The sequence below is a fragment of the Corvus brachyrhynchos genome, unplaced genomic scaffold, assembly GCF_000691975.1.
Source record: "Corvus brachyrhynchos isolate BGI_N302 unplaced genomic scaffold, ASM69197v1 scaffold142, whole genome shotgun sequence".
NCBI lineage: Eukaryota > Metazoa > Chordata > Aves > Passeriformes > Corvidae > Corvus > Corvus brachyrhynchos.
In genome coordinates, this window is record NW_008237226.1 from 6,048,762 (window position 1) to 6,064,650 (window position 15,889).

The 15,889-nt window shown below is 38.1% G+C and overlaps 1 protein-coding gene across 2 annotated transcripts in view; it reads right to left on the minus strand.

Annotated features, from left to right (window-relative positions):
• Positions 1-15,889, minus strand: part of COL28A1 (collagen type XXVIII alpha 1 chain) — a 67,868-nt gene that overhangs the window by 10,653 nt on the left and 41,326 nt on the right. For both annotated transcript variants that reach the window (XM_008629931.2, XM_017729318.1), the window contains exons 26-29: positions 13,457-13,528; positions 11,917-11,985; positions 5,842-5,910; positions 3,241-3,309 (exon numbers count right to left, since the gene is read on the minus strand). In XM_008629931.2, the coding sequence (XP_008628153.1) occupies positions 3,241-3,309; positions 5,842-5,910; positions 11,917-11,985; positions 13,457-13,528 (279 nt within the window). The remainder of the gene's footprint in view (positions 1-3,240; positions 3,310-5,841; positions 5,911-11,916; positions 11,986-13,456; positions 13,529-15,889) is intronic.

The following is a 15,889-nucleotide window of genomic DNA, read 5'->3' on the forward strand; positions in this document are numbered from 1 at the left end:
GGAAATACTCCTAAGGTGATGGGATGCACAATTTATTTATTTCTCTCATAGGAGCTCACAGTGACTATTTAATCTAATTTCCTTTATGTTGCTTTTCAGCAGTATTGTGCTTCTCGGAGTCCTCATTTAGGTATTAATGCAAATGGCTTTTAAACACAGTGAAATAGTGTGCCAGTTTGTTTCAAGGCTTGCTGTTCAGCACTGGGATGGACTATCCCTCCCCCCGGGTCATCACACAGCTTCCTGGTTAACACCTCTGCAGGTCTGCAGAGCACACGCATATAAACCAAAATCAGGATATGCTGTGTATTCCAGTGGTCATTCACTAGTAATACATGTCAGACCAAACAAAACTAGATTTATTACTGCCATTTGTTGCTGCCCATTTGACATTGTTAGGATGGTGTTCAGGCAATGAAAACTGAATGAGACCTACTGTTCTAAGTAAATTCATACCCATACAGCTGACATTTCTCACAAGCACACATGTGAGTTTCATCCTTTAACACATCAACTGTGGAACCAAATCCTGCTTCCTCTACTTGTGCAACAAGTATCAATCAACATTAGAAGGTTTTATCATGGATTCCATAACAGTACATTTAGTAAAACCCAAGAAGTGTGCTGTATTAATTTAAAAATATTTATGGCTTTGACAGTTCAATCCATGTACATAATTAAAATCAAACTTGACCACCAGTATTACCAAAATGAACTGAGTGCAGATCTGAGAATGTCTAGACTGTGGTTTTGAAAGGGAATCAAGTATAAAAAAAGAAGATCTGTGAACATAGCTATCAACATAACTTGAAAACCAACTCATTTTTGGCATTCCATTCTTACCGTGTGCAGACCAAGATCTCTCTCCATATATTAAAAAATATTTGGAGTAATATTGGTAGCTCAAATGCAGGAGTAGAGTAGCTTTTATCTGATGAAGAGTGGCCAAAAAGAATGAAGTTTGACATGAGAAGAGATAGAACGACAAAATAGAAGATCAACAAGCATTAGTGTGTGGAGGAAACCAGTGCTACCAGAGCAAGACAGTTGCAAAAGTGGCTCAGAAATAAGCTGCTCCTAAGAATTATATAAAAATAATCATAATTTAAAATAGCAATTGGTAAGGGAAGAAATTAGAAATTTCAAGACTGATGGTGCCTACACAATTCATGGACTGCTACAAAAACAATAGAAGCTGAGTTTGACCCACCATATCATTACAGTTTTGTTTTCAAGCCCAAAGACATTTCATAACCAGGACACACTACTTTCCAACATCCCTAAATTCCACATCCTTGCATTAGAAACATGCTTTTCTTTGACAGTGTGTCAGTGAACTCTCTTCTTCCACTGGAAAGCTTCCATAATGACACTGAGTTCTCTACACTTGTAAAACATGCTTTAGATATTTTTTCATAGCAGTGTCAACATAACATCCAGACATACATCTGTGCATATCTAAATATATATATAGAGAGAGAGAGACAAGGGGGGAGAGAGAAAGAGAGAGAGAGAGAAGTGCCAACATAACATCCAGACATACATCTGTGAATATCTAAATATATATATAGAGAGAGAGAGACAGGGGGGAGAGAGAAAGAGAGAGAGAGAGAAGTGTATATGTACACACTGACCATATTGTGGGTAACCCTTACCTTCTCACAGGAACAGAATAATATTATGTAATCTGTATATTTTTTAATGTATCATCAGATGCATTTGATTGCTGAAACATTTTTGTCCAGAATGGTAATTGTGCTTTTATAATTAACCTTGCATACCCATAGAATTAACAAAGATATAACCCAAATATTAGATTCTGGAAACACAACAGAAATTGTTATTAAAGGCAGACAGGAAAGAGTTTTCCTATACCATAAAGCAATACAGAGATGGGAAAAAATTTTCTGATTTTCACAAGAATACAGCAAAGAGCCTGTGGAGATTCAGTGAACAAAGGAAGAAGAGAAAAGAAAATAAGGAGGTTTTTAATGTCCTCACACTACAATATGTATTAGCTTTGTGATTACTGATAACAATTAATACAGAGCCAAATTTCAAACAAATCAGAACAAAGGTCTAGACAGTTGTGACTCTTAACCATGTTGAGATCTCTGTCTAAGAAAGTCTGGAAACAAGATAAATCAGAACCCATAAAAGGGAGTTCTACAATAAGGGAAAAAGAAAGAACATAAGAAAGCATGTTTTTATGCTATGAAACACCTCACAGTGAAAAAAAGGGAAGAGCCCTCTACAGAATAGAAACAGAAATGATGGAACACAAATATAAAAATGAAAGACATTGAAGATGTAATCAAAGTAAGTCTTGAATAAAATAAATTCCAAAGGAATCTGTGCTTTTCTGGTAAAGCTGATTCTCCTCTGAATCATATTGCAAACAACATACATTTTCACAATTTGTTTGTTTGTTTGCTTCAGAATGTCACTGTTTTCCAAGGAAGACCTGTTTGCCAGTGAATTCCCTGATGGCTTTAGTATCTAGAGCCAAAATCACAGTATAGGGAGGCACCTTTTCTAACCCAACTAGAACATTGCTCCTTTTACTGAATCACCGGTGGTTGACCACTTAGCGTTGGAGGCCTGAGCACAATACTCTTGATCCAGGGAAATATTCAGCCATATGCTCTATTTTAAGCACATTGATTTAAGGAAAACAGGAGAAACTTGGGCTGTTCTCCACTGGAGCCTCCAGTTTTAATAATTTTTCCACACATTTGTGACAAGGCAATTTAACAACTGAATGCTTAGAATATGTTGTCTTGTTTGTGTTTCTCCTTTTAAGGAGAGAAGTTGTGGCTGGAATTGGGTGAGTAAAAACTCACTTAAGAGTATATGGGAGACTACCTAATTTCATTTATATTCCAACATTTTGTTTAACTTATTTTGCCACAGTAGATCTCTGTTACTGCCTCTTAGAAGTGCTACCCAGAGAAAACCACAGATCTAAGTAAAACAGTAAGGTGTGGCAGAGATAAGCCTTTTTTCTCCAGGTTAAATATATTTTTAATGACAAGAACAATAGAAGAGCAATTGGATGCAAACAATACTGATAACACAGCAAACAAAGTAAATATTGCATAGCTTACGAATAAGAAACTAAAGTGTAAAATTAATATTTGCAGGAGTTCACTGATTTGGTGGCAAAGACAGAAAAAAGACAGTCTCTTTAAGAAACAGTTTTAGAAGAAACTGACCAGATATGGCATTAACCCGGATTACCTTGTCTCCTTGTATGCTGGCACCAGGGGGGCCAGGTGGGCCAGGGAAGCCATTACGTCCCATAATACCCTATAACAGTCAGTGAGGCAAAAAAAGAAGGATCAGGAGGTAAACTCGTGGTAACACTATGGAAATAATCCCAAAATTGCTGTAAGCAAAAAAGTAAAACCATGTCAAAGACTCTAGTTCTGATTCTTCTTTGGTTTACACTTTCTCGCTGTGGTAATTATCCTTGGCAAATTCTTAGGAAAGCAAAGGAACAATTAATCTGGAAATAATTACTGAATAAAATTTACTCATAACACAGTGTGATATTTTCCTCATTTTTCCCCACACAGAAGACAACAGAAACCCTGTTTACAGAACAGCTTTGTGCAATCACTCCACCAAAGGGAGGCACAACAGCAGAGACACAAAGGACCAGAGCAATAAAACCTAGTGTAAGTAAGTCTGACAGGCATGTTAGTTCTTGGGCACCATGGGCATATGCCAAGCCCCTGTGGTGCCATAGTCTCTAGGAGCATCAGTCATTCAGAAAATCATAAGTGGGAGGGGAATAGAGTAAAGCCAAAGCAGCACATGCTGATTTGTATCAATACAGTCAAAATCAGGTAGAGCCCTTGTGCTTTGCAGGCAGGCTAATCTAACATTTCAAAGTGACAAAGTGAAGTATATCCTTTTGATTACATCAAAACTAAATTATTGATTTTCTTTTTTTTTTTTTTTCTTTATTTTTAGTTGACAAAGTTTTCAAAATTTGATCAAGCTTCATAAAAGTTTTTGTCAAGTTCAGGTTGGGGCATCCACAGCCCCTCTGGGCAACTGTTCCAGTGCCTCACCACCCTCACACTAAAGAATTTCTTCCTAACATTGAATCTAAACCCACCCTCTTTCAGTGTGAAGCCATTCCCCCCTGTCCTGTCACTACATGCCTAGTCCATCTCTGTCTTTCTTGCAGGCTCCCTTACGGTACTGGAAGGCTGCAATTAAGTGACCCCTGTAGAGGCCCAAAGAAGTTTAGTTCCAGGGTGGATTGTGGCAGTGCCTCTCCCTGCCCCAGGCTGCACTAGGATGTAAGAAATGCTCATTAGACCTCAGCCTTGACGAACTGCACTTGGACTAAGCCCCTCCTGAGCTTATCAAAAACACTGTCTGTTCCCAGGAACTAACAGGCATCTAATGACCTCCTGTTTTTTAACAAACAGGCTTGGAAACTTTATCTTTCTTGACTGAATAACAACCCAAGCGGAATATTTTTGTTACTGAACCTTCAAAGAAAGTTACAGACTCAAATTGTGGCCAGGATGGAAAATCACTATGACTAAAGTCTACTCTCTTGCAACCCTATAAACAGCAGTCCAAAGTGAGAGCCCTTTCAGCGCTCGATTCCCAGAAGGTAAGCAGGTAATTGTATGTCTCAAACACCCATGGCTGTGGAGACAGCCAGGGATTGGTGGTAATAACAGACAAGAATTGTTGATAATAACCAAGGACTGCTGGTCTTTACACACTGAAAAAGGGTAGGTCATCTCAACCATGAAGCCTTCTCTGTGCCAGGCTGAACAATCCCAGTTGTCTCAGCCTTTCCTCATAGGAGAGTGACTACATACATATCCTCACCCTTGAAAACAAAATACTGTTTCTCCACAGATAACATATTTTTCAGTCTCAAAGGCTTTGTGCAAAGAGTACATAGGGTCACACATTTGTAGGATTTTGACAGTCCAAACTTGAAACAGGCTATGTCAGTATGATTTACTAAGGTACTGAAATTGCTGCAGCTTTCAGAAAGCAAGGTAAAATCAGACACATCCTGAAAAGGTATTCACACTCTTTGCTTATTGCATACCTGGAGTTGGTGATAGCAACGCTTCTTCATTCAGATGCTAGTTTATACAAAATGGCAGTGGAGGGTTCTGTACTCTCTGCTCTTATGCAAAAAGTTACAAAGGTCTGTCTATGTTTAAATGAAACAGAAGTGGAGAAATATACACAATGTTTGTCCTCATTGCCTCTGTAAAAATAATTGATGGATAAACCTGTAATAACGAAATCCAGGCAAGTACTGAATGCCTTTTCTTATCAGTATGTCTTTTTTAGATTACAAATCACTCCAGTGCAGGGAGAAAAAATTGCCCACGTTGCATACTGGTTGCTTATAGAATTAACTTTTTGTTTTTGTATTTCTTTCCTAATGGTTTTACTAACGAAATTAATTGGATTTAATCTGATTGAGCAAAAATTTCAAACATAAAATTCACATTTAATGTATCTTCCAGCACAAAAGAATATCTTGTAAACAGGATAGATACAACCAGAAGAAATATTTCATTTAATTTACCATCCTGATAGCTCTGTTCAATCTCCAGATGTGACCTCATAAAGTCTGGCTGCAAATGCAGTTTTCTTCCCATTAGTATTCTTCCTAATCCAGCTGGTAGAAGTGTATGGTTAGTGACCATGTTTATATGCTTGATTTATCCTGAAGTTGCACCAGTGTAAATCAATAACTGATGAAGATCACTTGGTGTCTGAGAGATCAGAGTCTGGCAGCCAGCACCACAAAAGATCCCAAAAACTTGAACATGGCATCATACCAACCTTGGGACCCATGGTTCCCACTCCTGGTGGCCCCGGGGGCCCAGGAGGGCCTGGATTTCCATGGTCTCCCTGAAAATAGTCACAGAAATGTCAGTCATCACCTAGTAAATGTTACATCCTTCATCCACTTATGAAGCAGTCAAACTACTCAGTTTAAAAAACAAGCCAAACAAATGCTACATAAGTAAATAGCTGCTTTATAGATAGGTATGAAAAAAAAGAGCCCAAAATACAGGCACCTGCATCATTTAAGGTCTAGGTGCAGAACTTTATTTCCCAAGCAAAGGTCCATGTGATCAAAATCACCAGCAGAGTTAGGGCTCTACTTTGCAGGCTTATGAGCTACAAAAAAAAAAAAAAAAAAAGAAAGGAATACATTTGGAAACACCACCATTTTCCCATCATATTTTGCAGGGGCTTACCAGGATGGACAGGGAGCTTACTAGTGGCACCATGACCATGACCTTTTACTGATACTGTGCTTGTTCTGACACTAGAGACATTTAATTTCCAGAACTGCCAAATCTGGGCGTTTATGAAAACTAAATGAATTTCAATAGCATCAATATAGAAGAATAAAGAGAATAGCTGTTTTTTAAAAAAGCCTTAATGTACATACATTTAGCTTGATTTCTGAAGGAAATTAAGTGATACTCTGCCTGTGCTTCTGCTTGTGTGTGTTGATTCTGTTTTTTTCTTCCAGTATATTTTGAAGTCATCTGTTGATTTCAGCCAAATTCATCAGAAATGTACGGGCCTTGACCATATTAATTTCCAGCATATTTGGTGGTAGTAGGAGGTTGGGTAATCGAGAGACATTCAATTTATGCTTTTGCTGAAGAATGAAGAAAACCCAGAGAGGACTCACCCCTTAACAACCAGGCAGAGAAAAGGCAGCTGCTGTCTGGTCAGGGGAAAATGAGTGTAACAGAGAGCCTGGTGCTGGCCCTCGTGCTGCAGACAAACCCAGTGAAGGAGATGGGGGGACAGGGGACATTAATGATAGGAGGAATGCACAGTTTTGTTTTCCTCAGACTGTGATTGTACAAATGAGGGAATAGGCACACATTCAGCGCAAGATTACTTGAAAACACCCATCCATTCCTTGAAAAAAAAAAAGAAGTCTATAATCGATAAGTTAGAGATGCAGAGTATTCTGAACTGGGTTTAGCTTGATATCCCTAAACCTATTCCTGTGTAGGCAAGTGCAAAATAAAAAAATGCACTGAGAAGCTATTGATCATATCATATATTAATAACAGAGCAGAAGAAATTGTATTTCTTGACAAAATTAAAAAGAAATCATTATAAAACCTCTTAATTGTACTTATTTTTACACTTGGAAAAGCTGCAGAAAGGGCTGTGCCTGCAGAGGGAGCATTCGTTCTAGGAGAGAGGTGCAAGTATAAATTGCAAATCACAGATGTCACTTGAGTTGTGGTAGGTGAAATGAAACAACATATCAAACAGATTAAAAAGGAAAAAGCAAACAGAATATTCCACAGATTTTCTTTACACTCTGGGAGGAATGTGTGTAATCATTATAGTGACTACTTTTAGGTGAAATTCCCAAGGTTCAGTCTCTAGAACGACATCACCGCAATCTGTGTTTTTTATCCATGGCCATGATACCCTCATGCTAAGTCCCAACACACGTGCTAGTTATGCAGAGGTACTAGGGCCCAAACTACGCTCAGGCTTGAGGGATTTGGAGAGGTGGGAACCTAATCCCAAAGGCTAAGGCTTAGACCAAGCTTACAATGCTCTCCTTCCTGATGTAATATTTAGCTTTTGAATTTCATTTCCTGTTTCATCCGAAGCACTGGAGACTGGCCAGTTTGAGCAGGACATAGGCATGGTACTTGGATGCTCTTAGCTTCAAATTGCTGTGTCAAGGTGATTGGGTTAAATTAAGTGCCATGTTCAGTCAGGAGGAAATTTTTCCCTCAGATGACCTAAGGCTTTTATATCAGACCTTCCTTGCAATGCAAAGAGCCAAGGCATTGGCCATCTTCCTATCTAGTACCATCTATTATCAAAGGAATATTTATTTGTCCTCAATGTCCCCACAACCACAATACAATCTTATGCTGTTTGTAGGACAACTCTTCATGAACAGAAGTTGTGCAGAGCAGCCAAAGCTTTCCCTGCCCAAGCCTCCCTCTGAAATCTGCCAGAGATGCCAGAGCTAAGAGATACAGATATTGCATTAAAATGTATTTTGTAGGAGATCCTGGGATGCTGTGGCCTGTGAAACAGCCTGTGAGCTGCTGTGATGGAAACTGAATGGAAGGTTATCAAACCTAAATGATTCCTTATGGCCCAGTATCCAGAATACCTACAACCTGCTCTTAGACCAGCCCTGACCAGAAAGAGCCTAAAGTGTGACCTGAAGTCATCTGCCTCTTCCTCCCGCGGGTAACACAGTCTTCCACAGGGTCATTGCAGGTGAAGGATTGAATTTTAGCCTCACATGCTTAGTTAATACCAGATGTCTCATTGAAAAGCTCTTCTGTAGAGCTTTATAGTAATCCTCACAGCTTCTGTATTTCTTGGCTTAAAGAAAAATACTTTTATTTTGCTTTATGAGTTGTGAAGTGGAGCAGTTCCTTTTTCTAAGGTGTCATATTAAACTGTCCTTCAGGGAATTCAGTTCAAAAATGATTAATACTGTTCTTTGATGAGGTCTAATTTATTTCCTGTATTGTGCTTGTAGACAAGCTTGTCACCATCAGCAAAACATTGAACTAGAGAAACACCACTGAAGAAAGAAATAAAGAGCTGAGTCATGACACTGTAAAGTGTGGGAGTCCAATGTCTATTCTATACCTTTTATTAAAGAAAAAAAAAACATTAAATGACCTAATGGTCAACTGAAAAGTAAATATTGGATTTCCAAATATATATGTCATTTACTGTGAAGCATATGTATTTGATACTGAAACATGCAGCAGACACTGCAATACTCTCTTTAGTGAGAGCTAATGGATATAACAGTATTTGTAAGAAGAACATATTTTAAAAAAAAGATATTACATCTCTGCTTTCCACATTTTAGTTCAAATAGGCAAGGCCCAAGCTGCAAAAGTTGTTCATATTGCAACTGGATCCAGCCCAAATGCTCGTGCACTGTGCTGAGGATTTTAATAATCTTTCTGCTATCCAGTTACTTGCTTTATTTCTAGTGCTGGGCTCTTGCTCTTGAATGTCTGTAACTCATCTCCTAGTTGGCGACAGTGCTTTTAAATCAAATTTTTATTATATTCTGACATTATGTGCTTCTGTTTTAATGCTACAGAAAACAGGGTTCTGCCAGGACTGAATGCATCCCACATGTTCCAATTTTGTTTTCGTGTGAATTTGACCTCTGATACATAAAATTCCTGTCTAGCAGTGTGCACATATGTGAGCCATTTCTGAAAGCAGAGAACAGAGCTTTGATTCAGATGAGTGGAACATTCCTATATAATGATCCTCAAAGGAATTTCAAATTAACTAGTATGTAAATTTATGAGCCTCTTTAATCAAATAAATGTTCTTTTTTTATATGCAGAGATTCAGAGATTGTCACTGTTTTTACCTTCTTTTTTTTTTTTTTGTGGTATGTGTAAGAGGTAGACAATGCATTTACATTTCATTGGAAAAAGCCAGAATATTTTCCATTTTATGAACTAAGTTCTGGAGGAATTCTTGCAATTCAAGTGAATTCTTTTTCCTTGTTGCACCTTTGCTACCAAGATGTTATGCAAAGATTAAAAAATCAGAATGTAGCATGGGCAAACAGAAGCAAAAAATCAGGGAATGAGAAGAGATGCTTATATATTTAGTTCCTTTTTTTCCAATGCACTCTATACTATGTCTGGTGTGAATAAACAGAAGTAAATCAGAGATGTTATATCTCATTAGATAATGCTTGCGTTGGTGCCCCACTCATATGCTGCAAAAGCTACAGCTGCTCACTCTGCACAGAACAACACACACTTCACTCAACATGGCTAACACACCAATCTAGGGACATCGTCAAAAAGAAACATACCTATTTTAAAGTAAAAAATACAAATTAAATATTTTACCAGGTGTTTTTAACTCTTGAATTTTTTATTATCCTGACAGAGTGTTAGATAAGCATTACTCTGAGCAGGCAGGTTTGGTAGGCAATATCACACTGTAACACAAATAAGACCTGTAGATCCATGAAAACTTTTCATACAAAATTTGGTGTAAGCATGATTTGCCCTAATTGTGTTGTGTTACTCTGCAGGGTTCCGTGTAATACAGCTCCTCCTAGAACAAGATGCCACTTCCCAACCCATGAATACAGTGCATTCCAAACCTATGCCATGAATCTATCCATGATTATTATGAGTAGGAAGCTGTTGATAGGCAGCTCCTAGTGCTATGTGTCCATCAACACACAGAGCTGCAGGCGCAACAGCAGCGAATTTGGAGCCTGGTGGCTACACCTACAGCGTGTGAGGAGATCTGCCCAGTCTGCTCCCATGGACTGACCCCCACTCAGGGTAGAAGAACATTAAGAGTCCCTGCAGATCACATCACCTAGTTTGGCTTCATCTGAAGGAAACCCATTTCCTGGCTTGTGGAATCACTCAAACCCTCTTTGGTCTGAAAACCTAAGCACAGAAAGTGCTAGAAGAACCACATCAACAGCACACCTCCAGTCCAGCCTCAAACTCCCGTGTGGAGTTTTTGATAATGTGACTTTCTAATTCCTTTTCTTTAGGAAACACTACTTTCCAGAATTATGGATTAGGAAGCAAGGAAGAATTCAGACATAATGATACCCCTAGACATCCTGTAGTTGTAAGACAAATCTTTATCAATATCTACCTTGATAATTTCATACAAGATTCTAGGATTTTAATGTTTTTCTGTAGTATCAAGAAATATGTATAATAAGACTACATTATATCAAGCTTGGTATTTCTATTTGGAAAGATACAATCTCATACAGAAAAATCTAATTAGTTTAGCCATATGCATTTTTTAAAAATTATATTGAATAACATAATTGAAATTACTTCTAGTTCTTGCATTACTTAAAGTGAAATGCCTTGTATTGATAGGCAGTAATTCAGAATAGTTGCACAAAACCAGGTTTCCCAAATCCCAGTGACATTGGGACCAGTCTGTGGTAATTCTAAAGTCAAGACATTCCAAGAATGAATGTCTTTCAATTTTTCCTTTATTGTGGATTTTTTTGAGAGGCTATTGCAGTTTATATAAATGTGAATTCTGCTCTTCAGGGAACTGAAGTTGAAAGTTCTTTCTGTTTGGGAAAAACCTTATTTGGGCAATATTTCTTTTGCTTTGTCCTGCAACAGGCTGCCTGTTTCTCGTTTCACATATGCAATGAGGAAATAATTAGTAAAACCACTCTGAGATATTTTAAAGAAATTTGTTGTTTATTTTTGTCTTAAGTCTATTTTTCTGACTTTTAATAACATAAAAATGACAATGTGACTTTTAGGTGAGTTACATACTGCTTATAGTTTCATAAGACTTAACTATTCTGTGTTTTATGAAAAACCTTGGAAGTGTTTCAGTGTTGTATTTCTAATCCCTTTAACAGTTTTTCGCTTGTTTGAGGGTTTTTGTGAGTTTTGCCTCTAAATAAATATTAATTTTAGATAAAGCTTTATAGTCTTCTCTTAAAAGAGAACTTAAAAGATATCTCAGTAGTTCCATGTAACCCCTAACTCATTGTTTGGCCACATCCCTCACACTTCTGCCAGAGAAAGGAAGGGCATAATTATTAGGCAATACTGTGCTTGTGTTGGATTCTGACTTCCACATGGGAACACCAGCATCTAGAAACATCCTGGGTCTTTGGATGTATGGAAAACCTGCAGATCTGCATCAAGTCTGAGGATAAAGCAAGAACTAGTTTCTGCCACATCGCAAAAGTCTATCGCAAGCTTTTCTTCTAACAGAAATGAAAAGTGGGACAAAAGAATTTTGTCATGTATTTGTCATTCTTATCTAACGCATTTTTCAGAGGATGTCTGTCTACCTTGTTTACAAGTGAGATGCATTGGTCTACCATTGGACAAGTACCTTTTCTCCAGCATCTCCCATGCCTCTTGGACCTGCTGGTCCTGTAGGGCCTGCTGGTCCTGGAGGTCCCTGGTACAGCAGAGGAATAAAGCATGTCAGTAGTTGTCCCAAGGTACTTTTGTTCTTCAACAAAGAAAATAATTTCTTCACATTTCTGATGTTTACTGAGCAACAGCCATCCTCAGTCCCAAGTGGAAGCCTAAAAAGACTCAGATTAGTGGAAGAAGTACAACTCTTGACTTAAGAACATCGTTCTCAGCTCAGAGAAAGCAGTGAGAAAGCAGACATTGCTCCATGATTCATATGCTGCAAGCATTAGACAACTGAAATACCAGAGCTAACCTACCTAAATTTGGGGATTAGGTAATCCTAACATGTATTTGTGTTTGGTAGTTTGTTCTCCTGAACTCCCTGCTCAATTCATCCTCCCCTTCAGCTGCTTTTCATACTGCTGGAGGCATTCCCAGGCTCCCTTTCAGCATTCATAGGGCAGATGGCTTTGACCCATCCTGCTACCTACTTAGCCATATAAATCTTGTCCATGTCTGACAGTGGTTTATTAAGTTGGTCTTTCCAGTTCATGGGCATGGAATGGCAGGGGAAAGATGTTAACCACGTGACAGTACAACAGAACATTTGCACGTTACATGATGTGAAATGTGTCAGGTACACGGCATTACACCAGGAACCCGGAGTGAATGCCTTATGAACTAATTCTCATCCCAAAGGATCTTCTCAGCATCAGTTTGAATGATAGGAAATTGGAGCTGAGTAGGAATTTGGAAGCACTCAGGTCCCCCACCTCAGTGCATTTGGGAGTGCTTGCAGGGTTGTAGTTTGAAATAAAGCTGGATTAGACACATAAAGAAAATAGTGCTAGTGGAAGTTTGACATGTGGTGGTTGAAGGATGGCATCAGTATTTCCACTTTCTAGTGGAAAAGAGAGAGGCTGGTCAAACATGTCTGTGTGGCTTTGGGTGACTGAAATTTAGGATGATATGTCCTTGTAATGGAATGTGCCAGCTGGGACACTCAGGCATTAATTCCCTCTAAAACCAACCATCAGAAAAGCAAGAGGTGGAAAATCTTCAAATAAGAGGATTTAACTGCCCAGTATGAAAAACAGCTGAAAATTCAAGGAATTGAAACTGCAAAATTTGGTCAAGCAGGTGGTATTAGAAATCTTGATCAGAGAAGAGTAAAGAAAAGGGAAGGAGGAAAAATAATTCAAAGCAGTGATTATATTTAAACAGGTATGAGCAGTCATAACGATTTTTATGGAATTACACGGTGTCCCTTTCATGGCAATGAAATGAGAGCCATTTATATCCAGTTCCAACTGCTTGTACAACCGGTGCTGTATCTAGGACAGGAAAGGACTTCAAAATATCCATGAAATATTTAAATTAGCTAAAGGATGATTAACTGCACTTAGTTAAGTAACTAAATCTAAGCAACTAAATATTGAGTTATCACATAGTAATTTTTGTTTTGGTTTTTTTGTTGAACATAAAGTACGTTAAATTAAATTTGTACTTACAGCTTCACCTCTGCCACCTTTGTCACCTTTCGCTCCATGGGATCCAGGTGGTCCAGGTGGTCCTTGGTCCCCCTAAACACAAACTAGGAAGTCAGAAATCATGCCACTACCTGGACCATCACAGTGTAAAGAATATTAACAAATATGTAAGGAAGTTATTTAATATGCTTAATATAGAATAGCAGTTACCAGCTCCTGAAATTTGTTCACAAAGTTCAGGAAATTCTGTGATTTTTTTTATTGTGGTTTCAATTGAACTAATTAAGATTTTAGAAGAGTAAGAATTTTTATTAGGAAATTGTTAATTTCGAGATTTATAGTTGCAGAGAGAAACCTTCAGAACACTGACTTTAAATTCAGGCAACAGAAAGTTAAATTTATTTTCAAGAACAAACTTTTATGAATTTGGGGGTAAGTTTGAGCAATGAGAACTGAATTTAGAATACTGAAACATAATACGCCAGTGTTAAGTTACATGTTGCACATTTTGCACTTCCAGGTAATAACATTGGTTCTCTCATACAGTAAAGTAAAACTTCATTCTACAAGGGAAAGTAGGAAAAGAAAGAAATACAACCAGTTATAAGAAAAAGATCAGCCTAAAATACTTTCTTATCAAGAGACAATGACTCCTGTTGACCCTGTCACTGACTCTCACTAAAGATTTGTGCATCTGCAAAAACTCAATGCTTCCTTTCATGGCCAGAAGAGACGCCAACAGCAAACTTTTCCTCTTTCCTCATTCCAGTGAGAGTTTCCCGGACATTTTATGAGAAAATTAACTGAGCTTGCAACAGACTGTTCACAGAACCAAGAAAGAGAACATATTGCTTTGAGGCATCTCTCAGGTACGCTGTTGGTTTGAACTGTAGATGCTCATATGACAGCACTGGCAATCGGAAATCCTCATTGATACACACCCACCTCCCTCCCAGGCACAGTATGGATATCGTGGCTGTTCACAGAGAACTGCACGCCCTTCACTCAGTCCCACAGAACCAAGAAATGTGATACATTCTACAAAAGAGTGTTGTAGAGTGCTGTCAACAGCTCCCAGAGTTTTGTTAATGTATACGGGTATAACATATCCTCAAGAATAATTGCATACAAATACACAAATATTTCCCTGTCTATTCCAGTAAAAGGAAATAACAAGAAAAACAAAACTACAAGGAACAGAAAACAGCTGTTTCACTGTGCATTGTGCCTGTAAATTTCTACAATAATATAATCCTTCAAGAAGAGAGTCCAGTTAGCAGCTCAGACCTCAGCAGCTGGTCTGTCTGAATACAATATCCATGTCTGGAAAACAAATCATCTTGTACTCTAGTTGGATATACAACAAAAACAGACGCTGGGTCAAAATCTCCCGTCCCATGAATGTCTCTACCACAGACACAAATAATCAGTTCTTATTAACCAGTTTGGTCCTACCAGAAAAACGGAGGAGATGCTTTGGGTCTCCTAAAGATATATATCCTAGGTTTAGGCTAGCAGGTAGGTAAATGTAGAAAGACAAGGTAGACTCAATGTTCTGGTTAAGATGAAACCCTGAAATTGCTTTAAATGACATTTGGATAGGGATGCAAGCATGCCTTATGCTTAAGTAAATTTTGTATAGTGGGTCATTCCTGTATGAATCGCATCTACTCTTGAATCCAATGGGACAGTTTCACTGAGAAACTTTAAACAGACCCTGACCAAACTGTGTCAGCTCTGGAAGATGTCTCTTCATGCCTCCTAATTTCAAATGATGGAATTCTGATCCACCTCTGTAAAAATTTAATAATGAGAATGCTTCTAGATCATAAATAGCTTTATAATAGAAAGTCAATTTCACCTCTTCCTGATTCTTATGATCCATAGTTCTGAAAGTGTGGATGAATTGAGAAGTGTTTAGAAATGTTTAATAACATTTTTATTTTACAAGAAAGGAAAATATGGATCATAGGTTCATATCTATTTTTACTTCTAATCTCAGTACACTAAAAACCAGCCAAACAGATGTTTTCATTTAATCTTAGCAGACCACTGTAAATATCAAATACATGTTAACACATTCTCTTCCCTGAGAATTGGGATTTTGTCAACTGCCTGGGTTTCCTATTAATAGCATAGCTATAAATGCTATAAATCTACTTAGATCTACAGAAAAATCTTATATAAGAAACAGTTCTTTAGTCCAGATTATTTTGTTGGGGCTTTAACAGTCACACAAGAGATGTCCCAGGGGCAATTCTGTGATTACTGCTTCCCACAGTTTTGTGGTGTCTGGAAGAGAAAAATCACAGTGACTTGCTCTAAGTCAGTGCACTAGCAAGAAGGCAAGTGCCACTGATGCCACAGATAGTCTGCTAAATGAATTAATCTGCTTTTCCAGCCTTTCCAGGGCAGGTTCTAAAGTAGTTTTCCTAAGAAGTAATATAAAGATAG